The sequence below is a fragment of the Lutra lutra genome, chromosome 11, assembly GCF_902655055.1.
Source record: "Lutra lutra chromosome 11, mLutLut1.2, whole genome shotgun sequence".
NCBI classification, from domain to species: Eukaryota; Metazoa; Chordata; class Mammalia; order Carnivora; family Mustelidae; genus Lutra; species Lutra lutra.
The window spans coordinates 19,831,897-19,858,828 of record NC_062288.1 but is presented as its reverse complement, the minus strand read 5'-3'; the positions used below and the strand labels follow the sequence as shown (position 1 = coordinate 19,858,828).

The 26,932-nt window shown below is 36.2% G+C and overlaps 1 protein-coding gene across 4 annotated transcripts in view; it reads left to right on the top strand.

Annotated features, from left to right (window-relative positions):
- Positions 1-26,932, top strand: part of KMT2E (lysine methyltransferase 2E (inactive)) — a 98,616-nt gene that overhangs the window by 52,143 nt on the left and 19,541 nt on the right. For all 4 annotated transcript variants that reach the window (XM_047695774.1, XM_047695776.1, XM_047695773.1 and 1 more), the window contains 11 exons: positions 339-568; positions 3,634-3,714; positions 7,496-7,554; positions 8,646-8,818; positions 13,611-13,649; positions 18,174-18,404; positions 18,523-18,653; positions 19,653-19,770; positions 20,699-20,808; positions 24,562-24,826; positions 25,770-25,868. In XM_047695774.1, the coding sequence (XP_047551730.1) occupies positions 339-568; positions 3,634-3,714; positions 7,496-7,554; positions 8,646-8,818; positions 13,611-13,649; positions 18,174-18,404; positions 18,523-18,653; positions 19,653-19,770; positions 20,699-20,808; positions 24,562-24,826; positions 25,770-25,868 (1,536 nt within the window). The remainder of the gene's footprint in view (positions 1-338; positions 569-3,633; positions 3,715-7,495; positions 7,555-8,645; positions 8,819-13,610; positions 13,650-18,173; positions 18,405-18,522; positions 18,654-19,652; positions 19,771-20,698; positions 20,809-24,561; positions 24,827-25,769; positions 25,869-26,932) is intronic.

The following is a 26,932-nucleotide window of genomic DNA, read 5'->3' as shown; positions in this document are numbered from 1 at the left end:
TTTGTTTTGTTTTTAACCCCTATCTTCACATCTTGTACCTGCTTCTATCTTGAAGGCGGAGCTCTTTAACCAAAAGACTTTGAGGATATCTTTTGATTAGGGAGGTGAGGGCATGGAGTTTGAGGGAAGTCCTTGTGCAGGTGACTGAGATTGGGTAGACATTTTCACTTACTAGTATGGTTTAATATCTAGCTTCACCAAGTCATTATTTTAAAGGTATTAGGGAAGAAATGGGTCAATTTCATATTTCTTGAATATTCAAATTAAGGACTGACTTTTATCTAAGTTCATACTGTTGTTGGAATTATATTGTGCTGTATTTGTGTTCAATTATCCAGGACCATAATTATGGTGCTCGTCCTCCTCCAACACCTCCGGCTTCCCCTCCTCCATCAGTTCTTATTAGCAAAAATGAAGTAGGCATATTTGCCACTCCTAACTTTGATGAAACTTCCAGCGCTACAACAATCAGCACATCTGAGGATGGAAGTTACGGTACTGATGTAACCAGGTGCATATGTGGTTTTACACATGATGATGGATATATGATCTGTTGTGACAAATGCAGGTAAAATACCTTATGCTGTTCGTTTACTCTTCTTGAATGTTGCTAACCTTTGATTGTTATTCTTGGAGAAGATAAAGTCACTTTTAAAGGAATTGATGAACACATTTTTTTTTTTTTTTTTGATGCATTGCTAGTATCAATGCAGTGTGTTTTGCTAGAAAAATTCCTTATGGGAAAGAAGCTCTGTTAGAGTTTGTTAGAAATCCTCATTGTTAACTGAGTAATAGGCAGTCGGTTCTGAACTTCATTCGTATAGGATCCCATCTCTCTTTTTGCTCATCCAATAATAATACAACTACACATAGTGGTAGACAAGATAGAAAAATGAGCCCTCTGAATTTCCTTTGGAATTATTTGTGCTGTATAGTCAACTGTGATTTTCCAGTTTGGGGGAATTATACATTTTGATTGATGTCTGTTTGACCTGACTCTCTCACCTCCTTTTGACTTGAACCTTGCAGCCCTCTGGAGTCTCCTTGAACCAGAACCACAGTCTCCCCTCCCCCAACCCTGGTTCAACCACCAAGAAAGGCCTCCTCCCCTAGAGAAGGTGTGATTGGGACAGAAAGTGGGGTTTTCTTTTCTTTTTTTGTTTTTGTTTTTGTTTTTTTGTTTTGTTTTGTTTTTTGATTTGTTTTGCAGGGGAGGGAGTTGGGGAGGGTGGAGAGGGAACTGTAGGATTTTAGCCTGAAAGTTACTGAGTCCATCCCCTGTACAGTGGGAAGCAGAGAGGATTTAAGCAGTGTACTGTAGGGGGTAAGATATTTTGGTGGCTTTACACAATTTCCTAGGTCAGATGTTTGTGGCAATGCTTCATTATTTGATTTGAAATAGTATAACATATACCCATATTTGAGTATGAGTGTAAAAATACATCTTAGAGCCAAATATAAATTACTTTGCATTATTTGTAATATTCTTCCCATCTATTACATGATTAGGAGTTGAATGTTACTGATAAAAACATGCATATAGGGTTATATTTTAAAAAGCTGATTTACTGGGGCGCCTGGGTGGCTCAGTGGGTTAAGCCGCTGCCTTCGGCTCAGGTCATGATCTCGGAGTCCTGGGATCGAGCCCCGCATCGGGCTCTCTGCTCTCTCTGGGAGCCTGCTTCCTCCTCTCTCTCTGCCTGCCTCTCTGCCTGCTTGTGATCTCTCTGTCAAATAAAAAGAAAAAAAAAAAAATCTTTAAAAAAAAAAAAAAAAAGCTGATTTACTTTTGCCAGAAGGAGGGAATTAGTCTTAACTGGAGAGTGAAATTTGACATTTTTGTGTAAAGATGTGATATTTTGAATTTTAGTAAAATTATTGTGATACCTTTTAAAATTTAAAAATAAATACTCATTACCTGTGACACATATCATTAGTATGAACAGTCACCTCAGTAAATTTATTCAGGAGGTAAATTTAAAAACTAAAAAAATAACTTCAATGATAACTTGTTTTCTTCATTATTTTTTTAAATAATTAGGAAATTTTAGTTCATATTTTAACTGATCATGTAATAATAGCTTTCTCTTAGCTGATCTTGTCTAATGTGATAAATTACTTACCATTTGGCAGTGTTTTCATTTTAATGCAGTGTTTTCTTTCGATTTCATTACAATGATCTAGATATAATATAGAATTATCTCAATTAGAAAATAGTGAAATAGTCCTTAGGATTTATACCTGTCTGCAAATTCTTGAAGGACCGGTTCAGTTTTTGGATTGTTCAAGGTATTTGCTTCTCAGCAACTGCTCTCTGTTATGAATCTGTTTTTTGTTGTTGTTGTTGTTGTTCTATTTTTCTACTACTTAATCTGTAGTATATTTGCAAGGCTTTACCTCTTTTTCTCTCTTTTTGTTCTGTATTGCTTCTGTGTATGTTCATGTACCTCCTGCCTATACTCCTCTTTCAAGTTTGACACCTAGAGCTCAGATCATTTATTGCATTTTCTAGTTTTGTTTCTACTTTCATCTGCATGACATTATTACTTACCAAATTTAATTTAGTTTGTTATTCTAACCTGCCTTGTCAGGTGCTCTGCTTTTATTTCTCACTCCCCCCCCCATCTTATGTTTTGTTACCTTCCATCTTCTACCAATTCTTTTCCCAGCTTTCCCAGTTTAGAAGTGAAGAGCATACTATAGTTAACTCAGTAGGGATATATTTGAAATGGCTAATTATTATATAAAGAATAATTAAGATCTATCTATCTGTCTATCTATCTATCTGTCTGTCAGCTTTGGGCCAATTAAAGTCCTGGCAACAAAATAAGTAATAGTAGCAAATTGAGAGATTGCCTCAAAGTGATCCATGTATTCCATAAAAATAATTTGAGGACAGAATAGGTTTAATCCCTATCCTTATGGAATGTATCTTGGATTCTTTAACTTCTCTGCTGCTTTTTAGTTCTGTCCTTCTTTAAGTTTTGGAATGTTGGAAAATCGTCTTAGTTGTTTTTTCTACTTTGGGTTTCTTCTTTGAATTAACTGTATACCACCAAAGCACCTCTAGTTTTACCTCGTGCCTGTCAGAGGAGATCTGTACACATCCTGAATTTTGAGTCCTGTATAATCTGACTACACTTTACTAATCCAGTTCTACCCCCCTTTATGTCTCAGAATGAAAATCCCCCTTCATATTGATAACTGCCTGCTGGCTGTTGCTCCTTATATCTGTCTACTTGAGAAAAGTTGCTATAATGACATCATTTCTTTCTAATCTCCCAAATGAGGTTTTAATTCAAGTCCATTATTCGCCAGGGTTATTTTCCCATTACTTAAAATAGTGTGGACATCTTCATGCTGTGACTTTTGATAATATTTATAATGTATACTACCTTTCACATTAAAAGTTATATTTGCTTTAGAAATAAATATATATATATATAATCCTGTATTTGTCCTCCTGAGCATCTCAAAGTTTTATCTCCCCAAGGACATATTTTTATGAATTCCTCACAGCACCTTTTACAGTGCTAAACTCAAAGTGTGTGCTTACTAAGTGATAGTTAAATAGACAAATCTTAAATTAAGAATATTCTATTAACATTTTATATGTTCTGCTTTTTCTTTAAGTGTTTGGCAACATATTGACTGCATGGGGATTGACAGGCAGCATATTCCTGATACATACTTATGTGAACGTTGTCAGCCTAGGTAAGTTGTGCATACTTACAAGATTTCCAGTTAATTTACTGAAGTAATCTTCTGTTAAGAGAGGTTTATGTATGAATTCTGGATTAAACAATTAATGGATTACTGTGTTTCATCAATTCTAAGATAAACTTTACATTTTTATGTTCATTATATTTTTTTTGTATTCTGACATCTCTAAAGGAGTCTTTCCATTGATAATATGCCATAGTTTACTTTGTGGAGTTTTTTGTTTTTTTTTTTTTAATTTATTATTAGTGCATAAAATAGTAGCACATCTTCTAAGTGATGGCATCTTTTTTCATGGGAGTGCACTATGTTAAAGAGTTACTAGATCCACGTATTCCATAAAAAAAATTATTCCACCACCCTGCTTCAATAATTTTCAACAATCTTTTTCATTTATACTGTCATACATATCTTCTCCCTTTCACACATTTTAATGGGAATCCCAGATACAGTATTTCATACACATGTATCCCTATGTATTTCAATATATATATATTTATATGTTTTTCAATATATATCTGTAAAAGAATTTTTTAAAAATCAACCCCAAACCATTATTATACATGCAATAAAATTTATTATCATTCAACCACGGTTAAAATACTGATTGGTTGATATACATCTGTCTCTTAAGACTCTGGTAATACAAACCTCCTTCCATCACCCCACCAACTCTGGTCTCACTTTTAAGGAACTGAATTGTTTGTTCTGACTTGTTTGCTGATTGCATTATCATGATAATAACCAGTTTCTATATCCTTTGTATTTCTGTAAACAAGTGTGTGATGGGATTTTTGGGGGAGTGCTGAGAGGAGGATTTTTCATAGACTGTTCTGTCAGGTAGCACATAATATCTGGTTGTCTCTGTGATAGGACACATTGATAGTCCTTATTTAGATCCATTAATTTATTAGGGGTTGCAAGTTAGTGCCATGTTAATCTTATTGCTTATAACTTATTAGCTGGAATATTTCTATAGAAACAAACTCTCCCATATTAACTGTTCAGTGCTCTTAAGAAATACAGTTGACCCTTGAACAGCATAGTTGTGATCTGTGCAGATCCACTTAAATGTGGATTTTTTCTTTTTTTAATGTGAATTTTTTTCAATACAGTATGTAAATGATTTTTATGACTTCCTTGATCACATTTTCTTTTTTAAATTAAATTTTATTTGAGAGAGAAAGAGAGGGCACGAGGTGTTGGGGGGAGAGGCAGATGAAGAGGGAGAAGCAGACTCCCTGCTGAGCAGGGAGCCAGCAGATTCGAATGTGGGGCTGAATCCCAGGACCCTAGGATCATGACCTGAGCTGAAGACAAGATGCTCAACTGACTGAGCCACCCAGGTGCCCCCCCTTAATTACATTTTCTTTTCTCTGGTGCACTTCTGCTGTAAGAATGTATAATGCATATACCAAATATGTGTTAATCAACAGTTTGTTATCAGTAGGCTGACACTCAATAGTAGGCTTTTAGTAGTTTAAGTTTTTGGAAAATCAAAAATTATATGCAGATATCTGATTGCACAGGGGGGGTTGGTGCCCCTAACTCTTCATGTTGTTCAAGAGTCAACTGTATTTCGGTAAGGAAAGGCAGGATAAATGTTTGTTGATTCTGACCCTTTATTTACTAGTGTTGAGAATACTGAAAAGAAATTTAAGTATCATTATGAATTCAGAGATTTAAACATCTTGGATATCAGTCTGTTGCAGTTATCATTCTTATTGATACTCAAATTTTGTCCAGTTTTGGTCATTGGGAACCTCATCAAGTTTGCTCTTGAGCCCTTATGACCGTATCCTACTGGTACTTGATAGGTTTTGTGCTTTCTGGTATAAGAAGTCTCGAGCTTATTTTATACTCTTGTGCCTCTGAGAATTGGTTTTCAGTTGTAGAATCTGAGAGCTTAGTCATGCTCCTTCCTACCGGATTGGTCATGTTCCTAGGTCTTTGTCTTTTTAGACAAAGCTAGGAAATAACGTTTTGTGTGTTATTTTTAAGATAAAGTACATGAGTTTATACAGATAATTGCAATTTAAATTTAGGAATATAAAGTTTTCATTTAGCCGTTTCTGTATTCCATTTTTACCTCCTAGTTCCCAGCAGTATAGACAGTAATGTAATTAGAATCTCACCAATTACTTAGTTGCTTCATTTCATAGAAAAATACAGTGGTCTCAGAGCAACAATACCAACACTAGCACCAACCATATGATTGTGTAAAACAGTTCATTTAATTAATTTATTTATTTGTTTTTAATGTAAACTCTACACCCAAATTGTGGCTCAAATTCATGACCCTGAAATCAAGAGTTGCATGCTCCACTGCTGAGCCAGCCAGGAGCCCCTATGTAAAAGAGTTAGAACTTTTTTTCTTAAGTTTTGTTCCACAAGGAATGTATAGTTACTGTGTTTAAAGTCCCTTAAAAGGATTTCACTGTGTGATTATAACACCAGCTGAATACACACTATGTTGATGTTATTTTATTTTTGATTTTTTAAAATAAAACCTTTTATTTTGAGTTAATTACAGATTCATATACAGTTATGAAATAATACAGAAATTCTGTATATACTTTACCCAGTTCCCCCTTATAGTGACATGTTGCAATACTATTAATACAGTATTACGGTTAGTATATTGACATTGATACAGTCAAGAAACAAAATATTTCCATGGAGAGGATCCCTAATGTTGCATTTAACGGCCACACCACCTTCCACTTCTCCCACCCCTCTCATACCTGACCTTTGGCAACTCCATTGCTGTAATCTATAATCCATGGCTATAATTTTGTCATTTCAAAAATGTTGTATAAATGGAGTCATAAAGTATGTGACCTTTGGGATTGGCTTTTTTTACTCAGCATAATTCTCGGGAGAGCCAGCTAATTCGTTGCGTGTTACCAGTATTTTGTTCGTTCTTACTGCAGAGTAGTGTTCTGTGATATATATGTACAGTAACCACCTACCCATTGAAGGACATTTGGGTCTTTTCCACTTCTGGGCTATTACAAATAAAGTGGCTGTGAACATTTGTGTACAGGTTTTGGTGTGAGTGTTAAGTTTGTCTTCTCTGGGTTAAATGCCTAGAAGTGCAGTTGTTTAGTCACATGGTAGTGGCATGTTTAGTTTTACACAAAATTGTCCAGCTGTTTTGTGGATCAGTTGTACCATTTTACATTCCTATTAGAAATATATGAATAATCTAGTTACTTTTTATTTTTAGGATTGTTTTGTACTTTATTTTTATGACTATATGCTAATGTGATTATGTCCTTCCACCCCTGAAGTAGGATAAAAAAATTCTTTCCATTGTTTCCTTATTAGAAACAGATATATACATACATATTTGTATTTCTTACTTAGGTAAGTGATAGTATATTACAGTTTTTGCCACATTTCCTTTTTTCTCTTAAAAATATTTGCAGAAGGTCACTTTATAGTGGTATGTAGAGGTTGATTGATTTCTTTCCATCCCTTCAAGGTACTCCATCTTTTTCATGAAATAGCATTCTTTTTTTAACAGACTTTTTGCTGTTTCCTAAGTAAAAGGTTTTTTTCTTAAAAGTGCAGTAGAGTCACTTAACTGGCATCTACTGCTAATTATGCTGGATAAGATCTAACTAAGGCAAGGGACAATACATATATTTTATACTTTTCATTTTTCAGCAAGAACATACTAGAGAAATTGTAGTTTATCACGTTTAAAACCAATCTGCTTATACCTAAAATCATGAAAGTTTGATAAATAATCATTAATATTTTAATACAGGAGTTTGGATAAAGAGAGGGCAGTGCTACTACAACGCCGGAAAAGGGAGAATATGTCAGGTAGGTGAAAAGAATCTATACTAAATGAAGATCAGTGTGATGGAGAGAATGAGTGGCCTGCGTATTTTAGTCAGATGTAAACACCTTAGCAGTGAATGTTGATTGTGTATATGACTTAAAATCAGGTAGAGATTTTAAATAGTCTTTTCTTTTTACAGATTATAGAATAAGAATGTACTTATTTTAGAAAACATAGGAAGTAGAGGAAAATAAAAATTATAAATCATCCGTGTTTTTCTACAAAGGTAAATTGGTTTAAAGAAGTATTAAAATATGTTTGCTTTTCAGAGAGATGGTGATCTGTTAGTTTATCATATGGAATAGTAGTTTTTCATTTTTTTTTTAAAGATTTTATTTATTTATTTGACAGAGATCACAAGTAGGCAGAGAGGCAGGCAGAGAGAGAGAGAGGGAAGCAGGCTCCCTGCTGAGCAGGGAACCCGATGTGGGGCTCGATCCCAGGACTCTGGGATCATGACCTGAGCTGAAAGCAGAGGCTTTAACCCACTGAGCCACCCAGGTGCCCCCGTAGTTTTTCATTTTTAAGAATAGATTTTAGAAGTGTAACTGCAAATAAAACTTTCATTTTGGCTTAAAACAGTACTAGGTTACAAATGAATAATCATAGTTTATTGAACTCGTCCTGTTTGATGGACATTTAGGAAGCTTCCAGTATTTTCCAGTACCTTCAATGAAACCCTTCTGGATAAGTTTTTTTTTGGGGGGGGGTTCCGTTCACTTTATCTTTGAATACATACTAGAAATGGGATTACTGGGTGAAAGGGTAATAAATGTAGAATTTTGCTAGATATGGCTAAATTCCCCTTCATAGGGAATTGTGAATTTCCTTGCAGCTTTCCCACAGTCACACCATCTCTGTGTAATGTCAGACTTTTGTATCTAGTTTAGTGTGTAAGAAATGGTACTTGTAGTTTGCATTTGAATATGTCTTTGAGGTGAGGAAGTAAAAAAAAAATGTTCTTCAGACAGATGGAGATAAACAGTTTGCCATGTAGAATGCCATGTAGTTTGTTTTTTGTTTTGTTTGAAATAGTATTGGAAGTACAATAGTTTCTGTTTTGCCTTGAAAGATGGTGATACCAGCGCAACTGAGAGTGGGGATGAGGTTCCTGTGGAATTATATACTGCATTTCAGCACACCCCAACATCGATTACTCTAACTGCTTCGAGAGTTTCCAAGGTTAATGATAAAAGAAGGAAAAAAAGTGGGGAGAAAGAACAAAATATTTCAAAGTGTAAAAAGGTAAGTTTTTCCTTTCTTAAGATGTATATATGGAAAGTGGTGGGAGCTGAGTTTTATAGGAAAGGCAGATGAGTATTGGATGGTAGCCAGAAAAGGTGTTAGAATCTTAAGTTTTTTAAAACTCATTTTAAAATTTTAATGTTTAAAAGATTGGAGTGTAATAGAGAAGAATGTTTGCACAATGATTTGCAGTCATCACTAGTGAAACTAGTCCTAGAAATGCAAAAGCTAAAATAATATAGAAAAAATTGCTGTTTTAGAAAACAGAAGTGGGAGTCCTAAATTTTTAATAGCTTATGAACAGGTAAAGGAGCACAGAATGATTGTGAATGACTGTTTATATTTATTCTCTGAATTATATTTAATCATTTTAATAAGCCCCCATATTTATTGAATTCCTTATCATGTAGATTTTTTTCACTTAAATTCTATGTGATAAATTATCCCAAGGATGTAGAGGCACAGAATCATTTCTAGGCCACTTTTTCATTAAGTTTGTTATAAATGCTTTTGAAGATTTTTGTCTGCTAAGGTAAAAAATACTTTTCACAATGACTACATTGCTATTGTAGAGTGAAATTATCCCTAGATAATATAATCAGGGTTTTTCAAAGAAAGCATTTTTTTCCTCGAGTAATTCACGATATCATCTGGTTGTTTACTAGGCAGCATGTACTTTGCATTTTCTAATTTCACCTCTCTGCTTAAAATGTACCTTGACTATAGCAGTCTTCACGCATTATGTCCCTGTCTCCAGTTCTGCCATTCTTCTACCTGTATTTTACCCATTGTGGATAGTTTGTTACTAAATTCTACTTGTACTTCTGTGTGTTAGCTTTTTCTTTTCTTTTTTTAAGTAAGCTTCACACCCAGTGTGGGGCTTGAGCTCATGACCCTGTGATCGGGAGTCACAGGCTGTACTGACCGAGCCAGCCAGGTGTCCTACTGGGTGTTACCTTTCCTTATGCTGTTCCTTTAACCATTTAGAATGCTAACCATTTAGAATGCTCTCTTCTCAGGAGCCTGGATGGCTCAGACAGGCGTCTGCCCTTGGCTCAGGTCATGATCCTAGGGTCCTAGGATAGAACCTGCTTCTCCTTCTCCTTCTGCCACTCCCCCTGCTTGTGCTCTCTCTCTGTCAAATAAATAAAAAAAATCTTAAGAAAAAAAAAGTTACCTGAGGGGCATCTGGGTGGCTTCTTCAGTTAAGTGTTCAACTAGTGATTTTGGCTCAGATTGTGATCTCGGGATTGTGAGACTCAGCCCCTAGTTGGGCTCCATCCTCAGAGGGGAGTCTGCTTACCCTCATCTCTCTCTCTCCTTTTTATTTATTTTTTCTCTCTCTCAAATACATAAATCTTTTTTTTTTTTTTTAAAGATTTTATTTATTTATTTGACAGAGAGAGATCACAAGTAGACGGAGAGGCAGGCAGAGAGAAAGAGAGACTCCCTGCTGAGCTGAGAGCCCGATGCGGGACTCGATCCCAGGACCCCAAGATCATGACCTGAGCCGAAGGCAGTGGCTTAACCCACTGAGCCACCCAGGCGCCCCTCAAATACATAAATCTTTTAAAAAATATGTTACTTGGAAATTTTATCCTTGTATATTTTTTGTTTCAGGTCCTTTGGTTTTACAGATCTATTTTTTGAGTAAAGCATAGATTTCTGATTTTTTTCTGGCTGGAATGACTTTTGGCTATTTAAAATGAATCAAAGTTATTTCAGAATATTGCTTTGTATTTGAGAGATTTTTTTCTCTCGTGTAATGTTAGTAAATGTAGACAAAGATTAGAAAAAAAAATCAGGAACTGTGCATAGAAAAATCTAGTTAGCTGTATCCACTCTTAAGGTTTTACTATTATTTGAGGTTAATATGTAATAAAAAATATATAACAAAAGGATATATACAGTTTTGCTTTTTACTCAGCCTGTTGCTGTTACAGTTAATTGTTAAAAATTTGAATGGAGTTTACAGTAGATGTTCTGGATAGATAACAGTTGTTAAATACTCAAAACCGTAGCAAGGTATTGGTGTCTCAGCAGTTCAGGACTTTGACATAAAGTATTAGTACTGTTGTTTTTGTTTTGTTTTTTAAGCATGGAAGGGACAGAGGGAGAGAGAGACTCTTTTTTTTTTTTTTAAGGTTTTATTTATTTATTTGACAGAGACACAGCGAGAGAGGGAACACAAGCAGGAGGAGTGGGAGAGGGAGAAGCAGGCTTCCCACCCAGCAGGGAGCCTGATGCAGGGCGATCCCAGGATCCTGGGGTCATGACCTGAGCTGAAGGCAGACACCCAACAACTGAGCCACCCAGGCACCCTGAGAGAGAGGCTCTTAAGCAGCTCTGTGCTCAGAATGGAGCCTGAGGCGCAGGGCTCCATCTCCTGACCATTAGATCATGACCTGAGCAGAAATAAAGAATCTGACACTTAACTGATTGAGTTGCCCTGGTGCCCCATGAAGTATTAATATTAGTGATAATGCAGAGTAGCATAGAAAAAGATGTGTATTGTGACTATTTTCAAATTCTTTTTTTTTTTTAATTTCAGCAGCATAGCTATTATCCAGCCTCAAAAATCTTTTTTTTTTTTTTTAAAGATTTTATTTATTTATTTGACAGAGATAACAAGCAGGCAGAGAGGCAGGTAGAGAGAGAGGAGGAAGCAGGCTCCCCGCTGAGCAGAGAGCCCGATGCGGGGCTCGATCCCAGGACCCTGAGATCATGACCTGAGCTGAAGGCAGTGGCTTAACCCACTGAGCCACCCAGGCGCCCCCAGCCTCAAAAATCTTTAAGTTATCTTTACTTTTGGACATTCAGATTGATTTTCTTTTTCTTTTTTTTTTTTTTTTTAAAGATTTTATTTATTTATTTGACAGACAGAGATCACAAGTAGGCAGAGAGGCAGGCAGGGAGAGAGGAGGAAGCAGGCTCCCCGCTGAGCAGAGAGCCCGATGCGGGGCTCGATCCCAGGACCCTGGGATCATGACCCGAGCCGAAAGCAGAGGCCCTAACCCACTGAGCCACCCAGGCGCCCCTCAGATTGATTTTCAAAAGCACTATTAATTTTTTCCTTTGGAATGTCTCTTACTTTTTAATTTTTCTTCTTTTGCTTCTACAAACTCATCTAAGCCCTCATCACCTCATTAAATACCATATTTAATTTCTCCAACTTTATCTTTCTGCTTTGCAACATCTCCTGTGAATATTGCTCTTATATCTCTTCTCTGCTTAGAAGTATTTTATTGATTCTTCTACCGTAAAGAAAAGCATAACTGTATTCGAGTCAGAATCATAAAATCGGACTTTTTAAAATAAGGCTTCCAAGATCTAATTTTTAATTTTTAGCCAATTTTATTTCATACTCTTCAGTAGGTACAAGTGCGTTTATTCATTTTTCCTTGACTGTGACATATTTTTTCCTATTTAATGCCTTCTTTCATATTTTTCATAATTTTTTAGAAGATTTTATTCAGGGGCGCCTGGGTGGCTCAGCGGGTTAAGCCGCTGCCTTCGGCTCAGGTCATGATCCCAGGTCCTGGGTTCGAACCCCACATCGGGCTTTCTGCTCAGCAGGGAGCCTGCTTCCTCCTCTCTCTCTCTGCCTGCTTCTCTGCCTACTTGTGATTTCTCTCTGTCAAATAAATAAATAAAATCTTTAAAAAAAAAAAGATTTTATTCATCTGAGAGAGAGGGAGAGCACGAGGGGTGTACAGAGGGAGAAGGAGTACCAGACCCCCCGGGGGCAGGGGGTGGCTTGACCCCAGGACCCTGAGATTATGACCTGAGCCACCCAGGTGCCCCTCATATTTCTTTAGTATTAGGATTGGGTTCCTTTCAGTTCATCTCTCTGAGTACATCCATTCTCCAAAGTCTACCTAGCTCTTTTCCCATGTTTCCCATGAAGGTTCATTGCCTTGTTTTTGTTGTTAGTAAATCTTGCTTTCTTCTAACATGTAGTCTACACACAGACTTGACACTTAAATATATTTGGGTCTATATTGCTTACTCTCGGCTTATGTTTGTTAGTCCCCCTAGAGACTTTTGGGGTGGAGTGATGATGAAGATAAATGTTAAATACCACTTCAGGACCCAGCAGATTAGTGAGCTGTCACTAAATACTTATTGAATAAATACAACTCTCTTTTACCACAGTGCTTATTTCTTAAATAGCACAACAAGTTCAAATCACTTACTAGTTGACTTAGAGAATTAAAGTAGTAACATTATTTTATCACTCCCCAAACTCATGACTTCAATAAAATTATTGTAATATTTTTAATACCCTTTCAATTTTAATCAGATATTTTTCCATGGTTGTAATAATTGAGCACACAGAAAACGTGAGGGTTTTTTGGGCAGCATCATATACATATTCTTATAATCTGCATTTTTTTTAATTTGAGTATAGTTGACATAAATTGTTATTTTAGTTTCAGGTATACAAAGTTTGCACTCTTTTTTTTTAATTTTTTTTTATTTGAGAGTGGGGTGGGGAGAGAGAGAGCGAGCATGCATGAGTGCAGAAGTAGAAGGGAGGGGCAGAGGGAGAGGGAGAAGCAGACTCCCCACTGAACGGGGAGCCTGATGGGGAACTTGATCCCAGAACTCTGGGATCGTGACCTTAGCTGAAGACAGATGCTTAACTGACTGAGCCACCCAGGCGCCCTGTCTGCATTCTATTGTTAATAATAGAATAATATTCTAGTAGATGACTTTAGTGAACTGATTGATTCTTAAATATTATATCCAGTTTAAAGAAAAACTCACTCAGAATTTAATGTTATTTCAGGCCTTTCGTGAAGGATCTAGGAAGTCATCAAGAGTTAAGGTAAATACATTAAATTTAAGTCCTTAGTACCAACTGTCAGTTTTTCAGGAGCTTATTAAGTGATTGTCCATAATCTTTTATGTTCTCTTCATTGTGTATCATTTATTGCTTATTATATCTTTATCAGAAGTGGCACAATAGAAAATCCTATTTTGATTAATATGCCACTCTTGGAGTTTACTCACATTGTTAAAATATTAAGCAAAAGGAAGTGGTATGTAAGTAATAGCTAATATCAAAATTTGGGGTAATATGAATTTCAGTTATTGCATTCCATGCCTCCCAGTACCACTTCATATACTGGACATATGAATGCAAAATCACATTGAGAATTTGAAAATTTGTGTATTTTGCATAGTTGGGATTCTAGTGATTTAGTCAAGTAAGTTGTTATAAAATACTGTAAAATCACCATGAAGTACAAAGTAGTCACCTGTACCTTGAATTAATTAGAATATATCCTCAATTTTGTAGATGGCCAGATTGCTGAGAGAGGCAAGGCTCTTTAGCTCTACCCCCCCCCCCCCAAATGATAGGTGTTGGATAACAGAGGTCAGCTATATAGTATGTCGATAGCTTTCTAGGTTATATGGTTAAAGGATAATGGGTTTCTCAAGTTGTCAGATAGTAAAATAGGATGTGGGGAGCATGTTACAGTCTATTTGTTGTGCCCATCATGTAAAGCATAATAGTTACTCATTATTCCACATTCCCTGGAAAACAAATCATTAAACACCTGTGCAGTGATGATTACTGCATACTTTTGTAGTTCTTTCTCAAGAAAGTTAATACATGGTGACATTCAACAGACTATAAGCACAAAAATGTTCTTTCTGTGTTAAAGTTGTGTTAAAGTATATGTTTGTACTTTTATACTTACTATATATATATTAAACTTGGGTTTATGGGATATTCTCTGACATAATGTACAGTCTGAAAAGGTTTTTGGATTTACCCAGTGGAAACTCAGTACTCTGTAGTTTCCTTTTCTAATTCATCCTGTAGTCATCCCAATAGGTTTATTGAAGATGGGGTATCTTTTACTTAAGTGAAATATTTTCATTTATTATGTAAAGAAGTGACTAAGAAAGTGAAATTTTAATAATCCTTTGTGAATCTTTAAAGATATATACATATATTTTAGAAGATTTTATTTATTTGACAGAGAGAATGAGAGGGAGAGATCACAAGTAGGTAGAGATGCAGGCAGAGAGAGGGGGATGCAGGCTCCCCGCTGAGCAGAGAGCCTGATGCGGGACTGGATCCCAGGACCCTGATCATGACCTGAGCCGATGGCAGAGGCTTAACCCACTGAGCCACCCAGGCGCCCCTAAAGATATTTTTTTACTTAAGTCAAAGATACTTTCTTTAAGATGCAGCAATTCCAGTTAGTAATTCTGTAGTATTTATAGGTTGAAGAGATACAGAAGAATTTACTGCATCAAATATATACCAGGTCAGTAGAAGGCTTGGTTGGTGGGGGGCGGGGGGTAAAAAAGAAAGAAAAAAATCTTTAAAATTTATTAGATTTCTTGGGGCACCTGGGTGGCTCAGTGGGTTAAAGCCTCTGCCTTCAGCTCGGGTCATGATCCTAGGGCCCTGGGATCGAGCCCCGCATCAGGCTCTCCGCTCAGCGGGGAGCCTGGTTCCCCCGCCCCTGCCTGCCTCTCTGCCTACTTGTGATCGCTGTCTGTCAAATAAATAAATAAAATCTTTTAAAAGTAAAAAATAAAATTAATAAATAAAAATTAATAAAATTAATAAATAAAAAATAAAAGCTAAGATATTACTAGATTTCTTTAATAAAGCTGATGAAAGCCTTAATATGGAGTATTTCATATTTGTGTAAAAATCTATTACAAGGTGGTCATCATAATGTTGAATATATAATTACATAAAGTATCAGTTGGTAAAAATAAACACATTCCTGTCAAGTAGTTGAACAACTTACTATAGTTTGTTTCATTGTAGGAAAGAATGATAACTTTTTGTAATAAAAATTACCTATATGGAAGGTGGACAAATGGTAAACTTTAGTGTTTACTGTACATGTGTACATGGCTAACAGGATATATAAGAGCTTTTATGAATTCTACATGTGATTTTAAAATTTTAGTTATGTAGGTTGTACATACTTTAGAAATAACAGTCTTTATTAGTAGTACATCTCACACCAACTGAGAAAATAAATGCCTTCCTAAAGCGACAGTTCTTAAACAGTTTTGTCTCAGGGCCTCTGTGTACTAAAAAAAATTATTGAAGAAACCAAAAAAGCTTTTTTTTTTCCTGTGTTTTTCTTTTCTTTTTTTTATAAACGTATAATGTATTATTAGCCCCAGGGGTACACGTCTGTGAATCGCCAGGTTTACACACTTCACAGCACTCACCATAGGAAATAATCTTTTCTCATCAAGGTGTTCAGTGTTGTAGAAAGAAATTGATGAATAGCATTTACAAAAAATTGAAATGTCATGTGTTAAAATCATTTACAATCTGAATTATGCTAATGAAACAAAAGTTTTTGTTATCTGCATTGATTGATTTTTATCCCAAGATTGCAAATAAGAGTCATTCTGGAGATGCCTGGGTGGCGCAGTGGGCTAAGCCTCTGCCCTCGGCTCCGGTCATGATCTCAGGGTCCTGGGATCAAGCCCTGCATCGGGCTCTCTGCTCAGCAGGGAGCCTGCTTCCCCCTCTCTCTCTGCCTGCTTGTGATCTCTCTCTGTCAAATAATTAAAATCTTAAAAAAAAAAATCATTCTGGAAGGGGTGCCTGGGTGGCTCAGTCGTTAAGCGTCTGTCTTTGGCTCAAATCATGCTCCCAGGGTCCTGGGATCGAGCCCCAGGTTGGGCTCCCTGCTCAGTGGGGCGCCTTCTTCACTCTCTCCCTTGTGTTTGCTCTCTCTGTCTCTGTCAAATAAATAAATGAAATCTTAAAAAACAAAAACAAAAACCTTGTTGTGGGCATCCACATTTTAATATATTTTTAAAATGTGTGGTAATTATGCCTGTCTGTAAGTTGCATTCCAGCAAGAAAAGTGTCCCCTTTTGTTCTTTTTTTTTTTTAAAGATTTTTAAAATTTTTATTTTATTTTATTTTATTTTTTGAAGATTTTATTTATTTATTTGACAGAGAGAGTACAAGTAGGCAGAGCAGCAGGCAGAGGGAGAGGAAGAAGCAGGCTTTCTACCAAGCAGGGAGCCTGATGTAGGACTCAGTCCTAGGATCCTGGGATCATGAACTGAGCCTAAGGCAACCACTTAACCAACTGAGTCACCCAGGCGTCCAGTAAGATTTTTTTTTATTTTTAAGTTAATCTCTACACCCAGCATGAGGCTCAAACTTACCATTCCAAGAGCAAGAGTTGCATGCTCTTTGAACTGAGCCAGCCAAGTGCCCCCCACTTTTTGCTCTGTAACAGATTAAGAGAGGCTGTGACTTTTTGTACTTTGCACTAAGCATTCTTATCTTTTGGGTTTTTAGTAGGAGGTATAGATGAAGAGCAAAGGTCCTTGCTGTCACTGTGACCCTTGAATTTAGGCTATAGACCATTTTGGTCATTTCACATTCTGTGAGATACTTTGTTCCTTATGTCAAATTTATCATGTGGACAGTTGATTATAGATCTTGAAATTACACTAAATTAAGATATCAACATGTATTTTTAAATAAAATGTGTTAAAATTGTAGTCTGTCAAAACTATAAATACAAGGTAGATACTGACAGTCTCTAATAAAAAAGTTCATTTTTTTTTTTTTTAAAGAGCTCCCAAGAGAGCAGTGGGAGAGGGGCAGAGGGAGAGGTGGGGGAGAGAGAATCTTAAGCATCTTTTTTTTTTTTTTAAAGATTTTATTTATTTATTGACAGAGAATGACAATGAGAGAGGGAACGCAAACAGGGGCAGTGGGAAAGGGAGGAGCAGGCTTCCTGCGAGCAGGAAGCTTGATGTGAGGCTCTATCCCAGGACCTTGGGATCATGACCTGAGCCGAAGGCAGACGCTTAATGACTGAGCCACCCAGGCACTCCAATCTTAAACATCTTAAGCAGAATCCACACCCAGCTCAGGGCTGATGTGAGTCTCTGTCTCTCAGCCCTGAGATCATGACTTGAGCCACAGTCAAGAGTTGGACGCTTGAGAGTTGGACACTAAGCCACGCAGGCTTAGTCAGCCCCATGCTATCCTTTTTTTAACCAATAGCTAGCAATGACTCCAAAGTTTGAAGTATTTGCGGTTTTATTAATGGCCCCCATTTGGCTACAGTGGTATCAGTGAAGGCTAAATTTTTGCTAGTCCAACATAACTTGGTCTCCTTTAGTTTTCTAAGTCCTTACCTATCTGGCATGCAGTATGAAGATGGAGTAGGCTGCTCATTTATGGTCTGTTTTTCCCTAGGACCTCTGAAAGCCTATCATTGTCTCTACTTTATATTACATTCTTTTACATAGATGATCATTTATTTGAGTGTGTGTATGTAAATACTTGGAAGTCCAGATATTAATGCTTAGTTTGCTGTGATTTTAGGGTTCAGCTCCAGAGATTGATCCTTCATCTGATGGTTCAAATTTTGGATGGGAGACAAAAATCAAAGCGTGGATGGATCGCTATGAAGAGGCAAACAGTAACCAGTATAGTGAGGGTGTTCAGAGGGAGGCACAAAGAATAGCTCTGAGATTAGGCAATGGAAATGACAAAAAAGAAATAAATAAATCAGATTTGAATACCAACAATTTGCTCTTCAAGCCTCCTGTGGAGGTAAATATATCATTTGCCCAAAAAAATTATGAAACAAAACCGTTTTCTAATGCATATCTTGAGTAGTTAGCTTTAAAGCAATCAGGTTTAATTAATCTCAACATTTCTCTGGTTTTAGAGCCATATACAAAAAAATAAGAAAATTCTGAAATCTGCAAAAGATTTGCCTCCTGATGCACTTATCATTGAGTACAGAGGGAAGTTTATGCTAAGAGAACAGTTTGAAGCAAATGGATATTTCTTTAAGAGGTATATTCCTTTATTTTACCAGTTATCTATAGTTATGAGTTGATTTTGTTTTTTTGCTGTTTTACCAAGATGCTGTGTTCATACATATTTTGCCTTCCTAAGTGCATTTTAATACACTTAAAAGTGTAGTGTGACTGAACAATGACTAATGACAAACTTTTGAGCTATAATAAAATACAGCAAAAAGCAGATGTATTCCTCAGTCTCTTACCCATCTCTGTCTTGCTGACACTCCTACAATAGTCTACTTCAAAGATAAACTAAAGCAGTTTAGATGGATGTTAATGGAAAACTCTGATTACCTAAGATTCTAAGGAATCCTTTTGCATCCAGGACCTTTCCTAACTCCTTGTGACATAATTGGTAGAACCTGAAAAGACCATTGGTGATCACAGGCAAAAATTCCTTTCTCTTTATTAGAGGATGTTAGATGTGCCCTACTTTAAAACCTTCACTTTCTTGGTACTGGAATGGCTCTGGAGCCCTCTTCTATGGTTGGTGATTTTGATGGGGATTTGATGTTGTGACCCATTGCTTCCCTGAGGTGTAGAAATATGTTGGTATCTCTACAGAGAGAACATTCTCAGTCTATATGATTATTTGTTGTTTATAATTGAGTTTTTAAGATTTGAAAGATATACAAGAATACTTCTCTTTTACATACAAATTTTATGTGAAACAGTGCTGTAAATCAAACACTTAAGTGCACTAGGAGATAGGGATTTTAAAGGCATCCAGTTATGAATCCTTCTGTAAAGGCAGTAGTCACTCCCTTTTTATTTTTCCTTGTAAATTTGAATTTCTACCTTCAGTTAATTAACTTTGATTTAGATAAGATTATTGGGGCAGGTAAAAATCTGATTAGCATGAACTTGCCCTTAACAAATGGGTTCTGGTATCAGATTGCCTGTATTCAGATCTTGGCTTCACTATTGACTTTGAGTATTTTAGAAGTTTGATAATATGTTAATAGTTGATAATGCATTTCTTTCTTTGTAGACCATATCCTTTTGTTTTGTTTTATTCTAAATTTCACGGGCTAGAAATGTGTGTTGATGCAAGGACTTTTGGAAATGAGGCTCGGTTCATCAGGCGTTCTTGTACACCCAATGCAGAGGTAAGCTTACAAAAATCTTTTTGGGAGGCAGGGGTTGGGGGGATATGTGGAAATGAGTATCAGACACAAATCTGGTAGCCTTTTTGACTATTGATGAATTTTATAGTGCCCAGTGTGCTTCCATTATGAAAAATCAGGTGATTACTTAGCTCTCAGGTCTTAGAAATGACTTTGCACATTTTGAAGAAATTGTGATTTTTTTTTTTTAAGAGGAAATACTGGACTTTGTTTATTTCTGAAGCTCTGTGGGTCACATACATCTTGATCTGATTGGATCAAGATAGATGACAAAACTAAAAGCTAAAGTAGATTTTACATGTGCTACTATAAATTTTTTTAATAAAAATTCTGCTTTAATTTGGAGCCTGAAGTAGTAGTTCTGGTTTTTCATGCCAGAGTAAACATTTACAATTTATATGTTACAGTTAAGAGTATAGGTTTTGAAGCCAGACTTACTAGATTCTTGTCTTCTCTTTGATGAACTAGCTTTGTAATCTTGTCTGTGCTTGTTTTCCCTGTAAAAACTTATTGGGAGGACTAAAGGAGTTAATACCTGTGAAGTACCTAGAACAGTGTCATAGAAAAGTGTGGTGTTAACTGTACCATTACTCATTACTGCATGTCATCATATCAAACGTATTATCACTTATAAAACTCCCAATTCCAGGGATACTGAGAGGTGAAAAAATATGCATTGTGGAATTGTGAAGTGTAGTGTTTGCTTTTTAATGCTACGTGGTGGATTGCAGAGTTTGCCTCACTGTACTTGCTTCCAGCTGATAACCACCAGTTTAGAGTTACAGTCTTACAGTTGCATATTTTTCACATTGTACTCATGAATTACTTTGAAAAGTTTTCAAAATTGCAGGATGAGGTCTTCTAAAGATAGAAAATAATTTATAAAAATATAAAATTATTCTTTTAACAGGTGAGGCATGAAATTGAAGATGGAACCATACATCTTTACATTTATTCTATACAGAGTATTCCAAAGGGAACTGAAATAACTATTGCCTTTGATTTTGACTATGGGAGTTGGTAAGTTCAAGTCTCTAAATATGTTATCTGTTTTGAAATAGTTCCTTAAGGCCCTCCTAAAAATCTAGGTATTGTCATCACTTTCATAGTTTTTTATTTGTATGTATTACGAGGCAGTGAAATGTACTTGAAAACAAGCATTTTTGGGCGCCTGGGTGGCTCAGTGGGTTGAGCCGCTGCCTTCGGCTCAGGTCATGATCTCAGAGTCCTGGGATCGAGCCCCGCATCGGGCTCTCTGCTCAGCAGGGAGCCTGCTTCCTCCTCTCTCTCTGCCTGCCTCTCTGCCTGCTTGTGATCTCTCTGTCAAATAAATAAATAAAATCTTAAAAAAAAAAAAAAAAAAGAAAACAAGCATTTTGGTGTCAGCTTCCACTAAGCATTATTACTTAGTTCTTTTCCAGACTTTTATTATGTAAATGATCACAGTAATTTAAAAAGGTAATCCTAATTCAGCCATATAACACTGACCTTGTTTACATGAGAATTTCTTCTTTCTTGTATTTTAGGGGATACATTTTTGATCTTAATGTAAGTTAATTGATCAGTGTGAATGGATAATTCACTTTTGCCCTTCAAAATAAAAGAAAATTGTGCAGGGGCCCCTGGGGTGGCTCAGTTGGTTAAGCAACTGCCTTTGGCTCAGGTATCCCGCTTCAGGTTCCCAGGGGAATTTGCTTCTCCTTCTGACTTTCCTTCTCCTGCTCTGTCTCTCAAATAAATAAATAAAATCTTAAAAAAAAAAAAAGAAATTGTGCAGATTTTTTTGTAGTATAAATTGAAAGGGTTTGTTGGAGTCCTGTAAGGAAATTCTGAGAACTGTTGTTCTGAAACACTAGGGAAATAAAGTTAATTCTGAGTATAAAAACTTTTTTTAAAGTTCTGTGTAAATTACATTCTGTAGTGTTTTGTTTTCATCTTTTCTCATTTGTTACTTTTGAGATTTGGTTCTTTGATTTTGTATAGCTCTAGTTCACTTGTTTTCACTGCCAGTAGCATTTATCCATTTCTCTGTTGGATCTTAAATTTACCAGAACCGTTCCTATGACTCCTTGAACGTGTCTTTGTGGGCCCATGTTCTCTCCATGGGAGAGAATCTAGTGGGTATGCTTGCTCAGCTGTGGGATGTGCATGGCCTCAGTGTTACCTGACATGGGGTCATGACCAGTTTCTATTCTCACACCTTTCTTCTTGCTCTACACTTCCTGTGACTTTCAAAAATTGGTGCTAATCCATGTGAAATGGTATTTTTTATACATACGTGTGTGTGTGTGTGTGTGTGTGTATACACATGTAATATGTGTGTGTGTATATATATATATATATATATATATATATTTTTTTTTTTTTTTTTTTTTTTTTTTTTTTTAAAGATTTGTCAGAGAGAGAGAGAGAGAGAGAGGAAAGCAGAGGGAGATGCAGGCTCCCTGCTGAGCAAGGAGCCTGATGGGGGACTCAATCCCAGGACACTGGGATCATGACCTGAGCCAAAGGCAGACGCTTAACCTAGTGAGCCACTCAGGCATCCCATCTTTTTATATTTTTAATTATCATTTTCCTTGATTATTTTGTAAGCCCAAGGATCTTTTTGTATATTAGTCATTTGGATTTTTTGTATATTTTTTGTATATTAGTCATTTGGATTTCCTCTCTCATGAATTGTTCAATTGCCTTCAATTTTCCTACTGGTCTTTTTCTGATTTTTTTGGGTGGGGAGGGGAATGGTTCTTTTGTATCCTGTAGTCTGTTTGGTTATAAGCATTTGAGCTCATTTCCTCCTATTCTGTATTTTACTTCTAAAGTTTTGTATGGTAACCTATTTAAATGTGTAAGTTTTACATGTTCATGATGTTTTCTGTTAATGAAATTCCACTTCCTGCACTGTGTATCTCTACTTGATTGTTGGGAGTCAAATTTATTTTAACTTAAGCATGACCTTCTTAGCCCCTTTTCTCCCAGATGGTAGAAAATTTAGCATAATGGCTCTTTGCTCATTGCTTTGAAAGACTGTCTCTCATAAGTGGTTAAGAATATAAGCTTTTTATAATCTGAGTGGTTTCAAATCCTAGCTTGGTTGCTTATTCAGCCGATTTCTTCATCTCATTATATCATAATAGAAGAATAATAATACTCACCTAACAGGAATGTTTTGAAGATTCAATGAGTTTAAGATATGTAGAGTGTTTCCTGGCACAAAATAAGTGCTTTTAGTAAACATCAGCTGTTGGCCATCATTATTTGCAGTTGTTATCCTAAAATCAAAGAAAACATCTAGAAAGACTTTCAACCTAGTTTCTAGTAATACCTAATTTGGGGAGATGGGTCCCATAGATAACAAATTTTTGAGTTCTATCCCTGATTTACAGATTTAGGCAGTTTGACTTGTACTAATCTTGAAAGTTAATAAGGAACAGTATTAGGAACTGTAATAATTAGTGAATTAGTGAATCACTGTAATTAGTGAATTAGTATTAGGAACTAAAATAATTAGTGAATTATTTTTATGGTGAACAAGTATTAAACTACTTAAAAATATGTCAAGTGGGGGGCTTCTAGTGTTTTACTCAGGTTTGGGCATTTTGCCTGCATCCTGGAGAGAAACTAAATGGTGGTGGTAGGGATATGGAGGGCAGAGTTAAGAAGAGATGGAAAGTGTGAGCTTTGGACTCACACAGACCTGTACCTGAATGTTGTCGCAACTGTTTAGTAACTGTGCCACTTTGGACAAAATGCTGAACAAATGCTGACAAACTGTTTTTAGTAACTGTGCCACTTTGGACAACAACAAAATGTTGACTCCTCTCTGTATGGTGGAGGTAATAATTACCACTGCAGTGAAGATGAGAGATAGTGCAGTTATTTTTCAAGCGTCCATTTGAAAGAGGGAGTACTTAAGAGAGGTGAAGGAATACATAACTTTACCCTTTTTCAGGGTGGCTTTTTTTTTAAATAAAGATTTTATTTATTTATTAGAGAGCATGAAAGGGGAGAAGGTCAGAGAGAGAAGCAGACTCCCCATGGAGCTGGGAGCCTGATGTGGGACTCGATCCCAGCCAGGATCATGACCTGAGCTGAAGGCAATGGCTTAACCAACTGAGCCACCCAGGAGCCCCTCAGGGTGGCTTTTTAAAGACAACTGGTTACCAAAGTCATTTCTTAAAGTATAAGACATAGTTAAGGTTTGGGACTACTGAAGTAAATACCATTTTTGCCTTAATGTGAACCAAATGTATCGTTTCGCTTACAAGGATTCACTTTTAATTCATTGAGGTTTTTTGGTTTTTTTGTTTTCCTCCTCTAAACCATCACTGGTTATCCTTACGATTGAAGGTCCAATCTCTATCAGAAATCAACTTCTAGGGGCGCCTGGGTGGCTCAGTGGGTTAAGCCTCTGCCTTCGGCTCGGGTCATGATCTCAGGGTCCTGGGATCAAGCCCCGCATTGGGCTCTCTGCTCGGCAGGGAGCCTGCTTCTCCCTCCCTCTCTCTGTCTGCCTCTGCCTACCTGTGAACTCTGTCAAATAAATAAATAAAATCTTTAAAAAAAAAAGAAGAAATCAACTTCTAGGATTAATGTTTTTTAAATGAGGGAAAAAAACTTTTGTGATAGTTATGGGGCGTGCAAATTAGTGAAAAGTAAGGATTGCTCATTAAGTGGTAGTAGTAGCATGCAGCTTTGCAGAGTTGCAGCTTAAAATGAATTAGACAATTTTACAGTTTGTGTCTTGAATAAATATTGAACTGGTTATCTTTCCAGTAAGTACAAGGTGGACTGTGCATGCCTCAAAGAAAATCCAGAGTGCCCTGTTCTAAAACGTAGTTCTGAATCCATGGAAAACATCAACAGCGGTTATGAGACCAGAAGGAAAAAAGGAAAAAAAGAAAAGGATATTTCAAAAGAAAAAGATACACAAAATCAGAATATTACTTTGGATTGTGAAGGGACAACCAACAAAATGAAGAGCCCAGAAACTAAACAGAGAAAGCTTTCTCCACTGAGGCTATCAGTATCAAATAATCAGGTATGCTCTTCTGATTGTCAGCGGAAGTCAACAAAAGAACATAGTTTGTCGTATTTTAACCTCTTTATGTAAAATGGTTTAAATTTTTTAAGTTAAATCTATTGTTACTTAATGAAGTACCTAGAAACATAAAACACAAGTACAGAAGTTCTGCTAGAATTTGTGCAGTGTTCGTTAAGCTCGTTAAACAAATGAGCCAGCAGATCCTTGCAGAATTGAATACAAGATTTTTCTGTAACTGGGTGATTTAAAAACTTCTCCCAGATGGTATTGTCCTTATCTTAATAGTAAGTGTTCCTATTTAAAGTCTTAATTTCCTTTTTTTAAACATTTGGGGTATAACTAAATCAATTCTATAAGGATGAGACAGAAGATTTTTCAGAGAAAATACTCTTAACATGTAAGATCATTTTGGGGGAGGAGTTTGGCCCATATGTCTGCCCTGCCAGGAAACAGTTTCTTATATGGCCTCTACATAAATGGAAGTTAGGAGGCACCATTTAAAGTGAAAAATAAGTAAGATTTCACTCCTCTCCAGTAGCCCATTTTCCATGATTTAATAGTTTAATTAACTTAATAATTTCCCAGAAGTTTTAAATCAAACATTTATTAAGCACTTGGAATCTCCAGGCAGCAAGTTTTATGAAGTAATTTTACATGTTTATGTTTTGGGAAGAATGTAAACAGAAAGCTATGATACCATATTTGACCTTGTGGGCTCTATTAATATTATGGACTAGAACTCTAAAAAGCAAAATCATTTAATTTTGAAAAAAATTTTTAATTACAGCCAGTTTTAAGGTTCTGAAATGGATTTAAGTAGGCTTGTAATTTTTCTTTGTTGAATACATTAGTTGTCATTTAAAGGTATTTTAATAGTTCAGTGTCCCTAGTTTGTAGATGGAATAGTAGTTTCTATAAAGCAGTCATTTCCATCTTTCAGGAACCAGATTTCATTGATGATATAGAAGAAAAAACTCCCATTAGCAATGAAGTAGAAATGGAATCCGAGGAGCAGATTGCAGAAAGGAAAAGGAAGATGGTAAGTTGGGAAGCCGTAGCTGCTTCATGCTGTCTCGTGGGCTTACGACAACTGCTCTTCCCATAGAGATTGTTGTTGCCTTTAGGAAGGTTTTGACACTGTTCTTTATTAGGAAACATGTTAGCAAACATGATGTGCCACTGAGCATTTCTGTTTGACTTTGTTATTGCCATTCAAATAACTTGCACTTATCTCTTCTATTTTTATGGTGTGTTCATTAGAAATTTTAGAATGTATGACATTTAACATTTTTAAAGCTGAGAACTACTAATAAATTTTAATGCCAGAATTACTATTCAAAATCTTTCATTAGCTAAATGTTCCTTTTCATAATTTAATGTAAAGCAAAAATGGAATTTTAAACCTTACACCACCACCAAATAAATGAGTTATGTGTAAAAAAAAAACCCCACTGTTTGGTAGCTACTATGTCTCTCATACTGGTATCATAAAATAAGGTTTTCATTAAAATGCATTTGGTATTTATGTTCCTTGTTCTACTTTTTATACAGATATTTGCAAATAAATAATACAAGATATTTTATTAGAAATCCATGTTAATTTAGCAGTGGATATATATTATATAGGCCAGTTAAGTATTACATATGGTATAGTTTACCCAAAGATTTGAAAATGACTTTACACACCAGTTAATGATCCTAATATGGGTTTTTCCCCACTCCCTTTTACTTTATATGCTTCCTTGTTTCCTATCTGTGATTTTCACGCTGAATTCCATGGAATCTCAGGTGTCTTACACTTAGGGTAGGGAGGGATAGGATCTTTGGAATTTGGTCATTGTAGGCCTACTTAATGTAAGCCTGGATGGTCATTCCTGTAACATTTCCTTGTTGACATTCAGAATTATGAGAGCAATGCAGAACTGTTTCCCAGCCTTTGGATTTCAGAGGCACTGCTCTGAGGGTGTGATAGGGTGATATTAGAGATCAGAGAGACAAAAAACAGCTGTAGGAGAAGGTACTGAAGGAGTACCTGAAGGAGTCGCCATGAACCCTTTTCAAGATTTGATTATATCTGAATTATCTATACCTACCCAAATCACC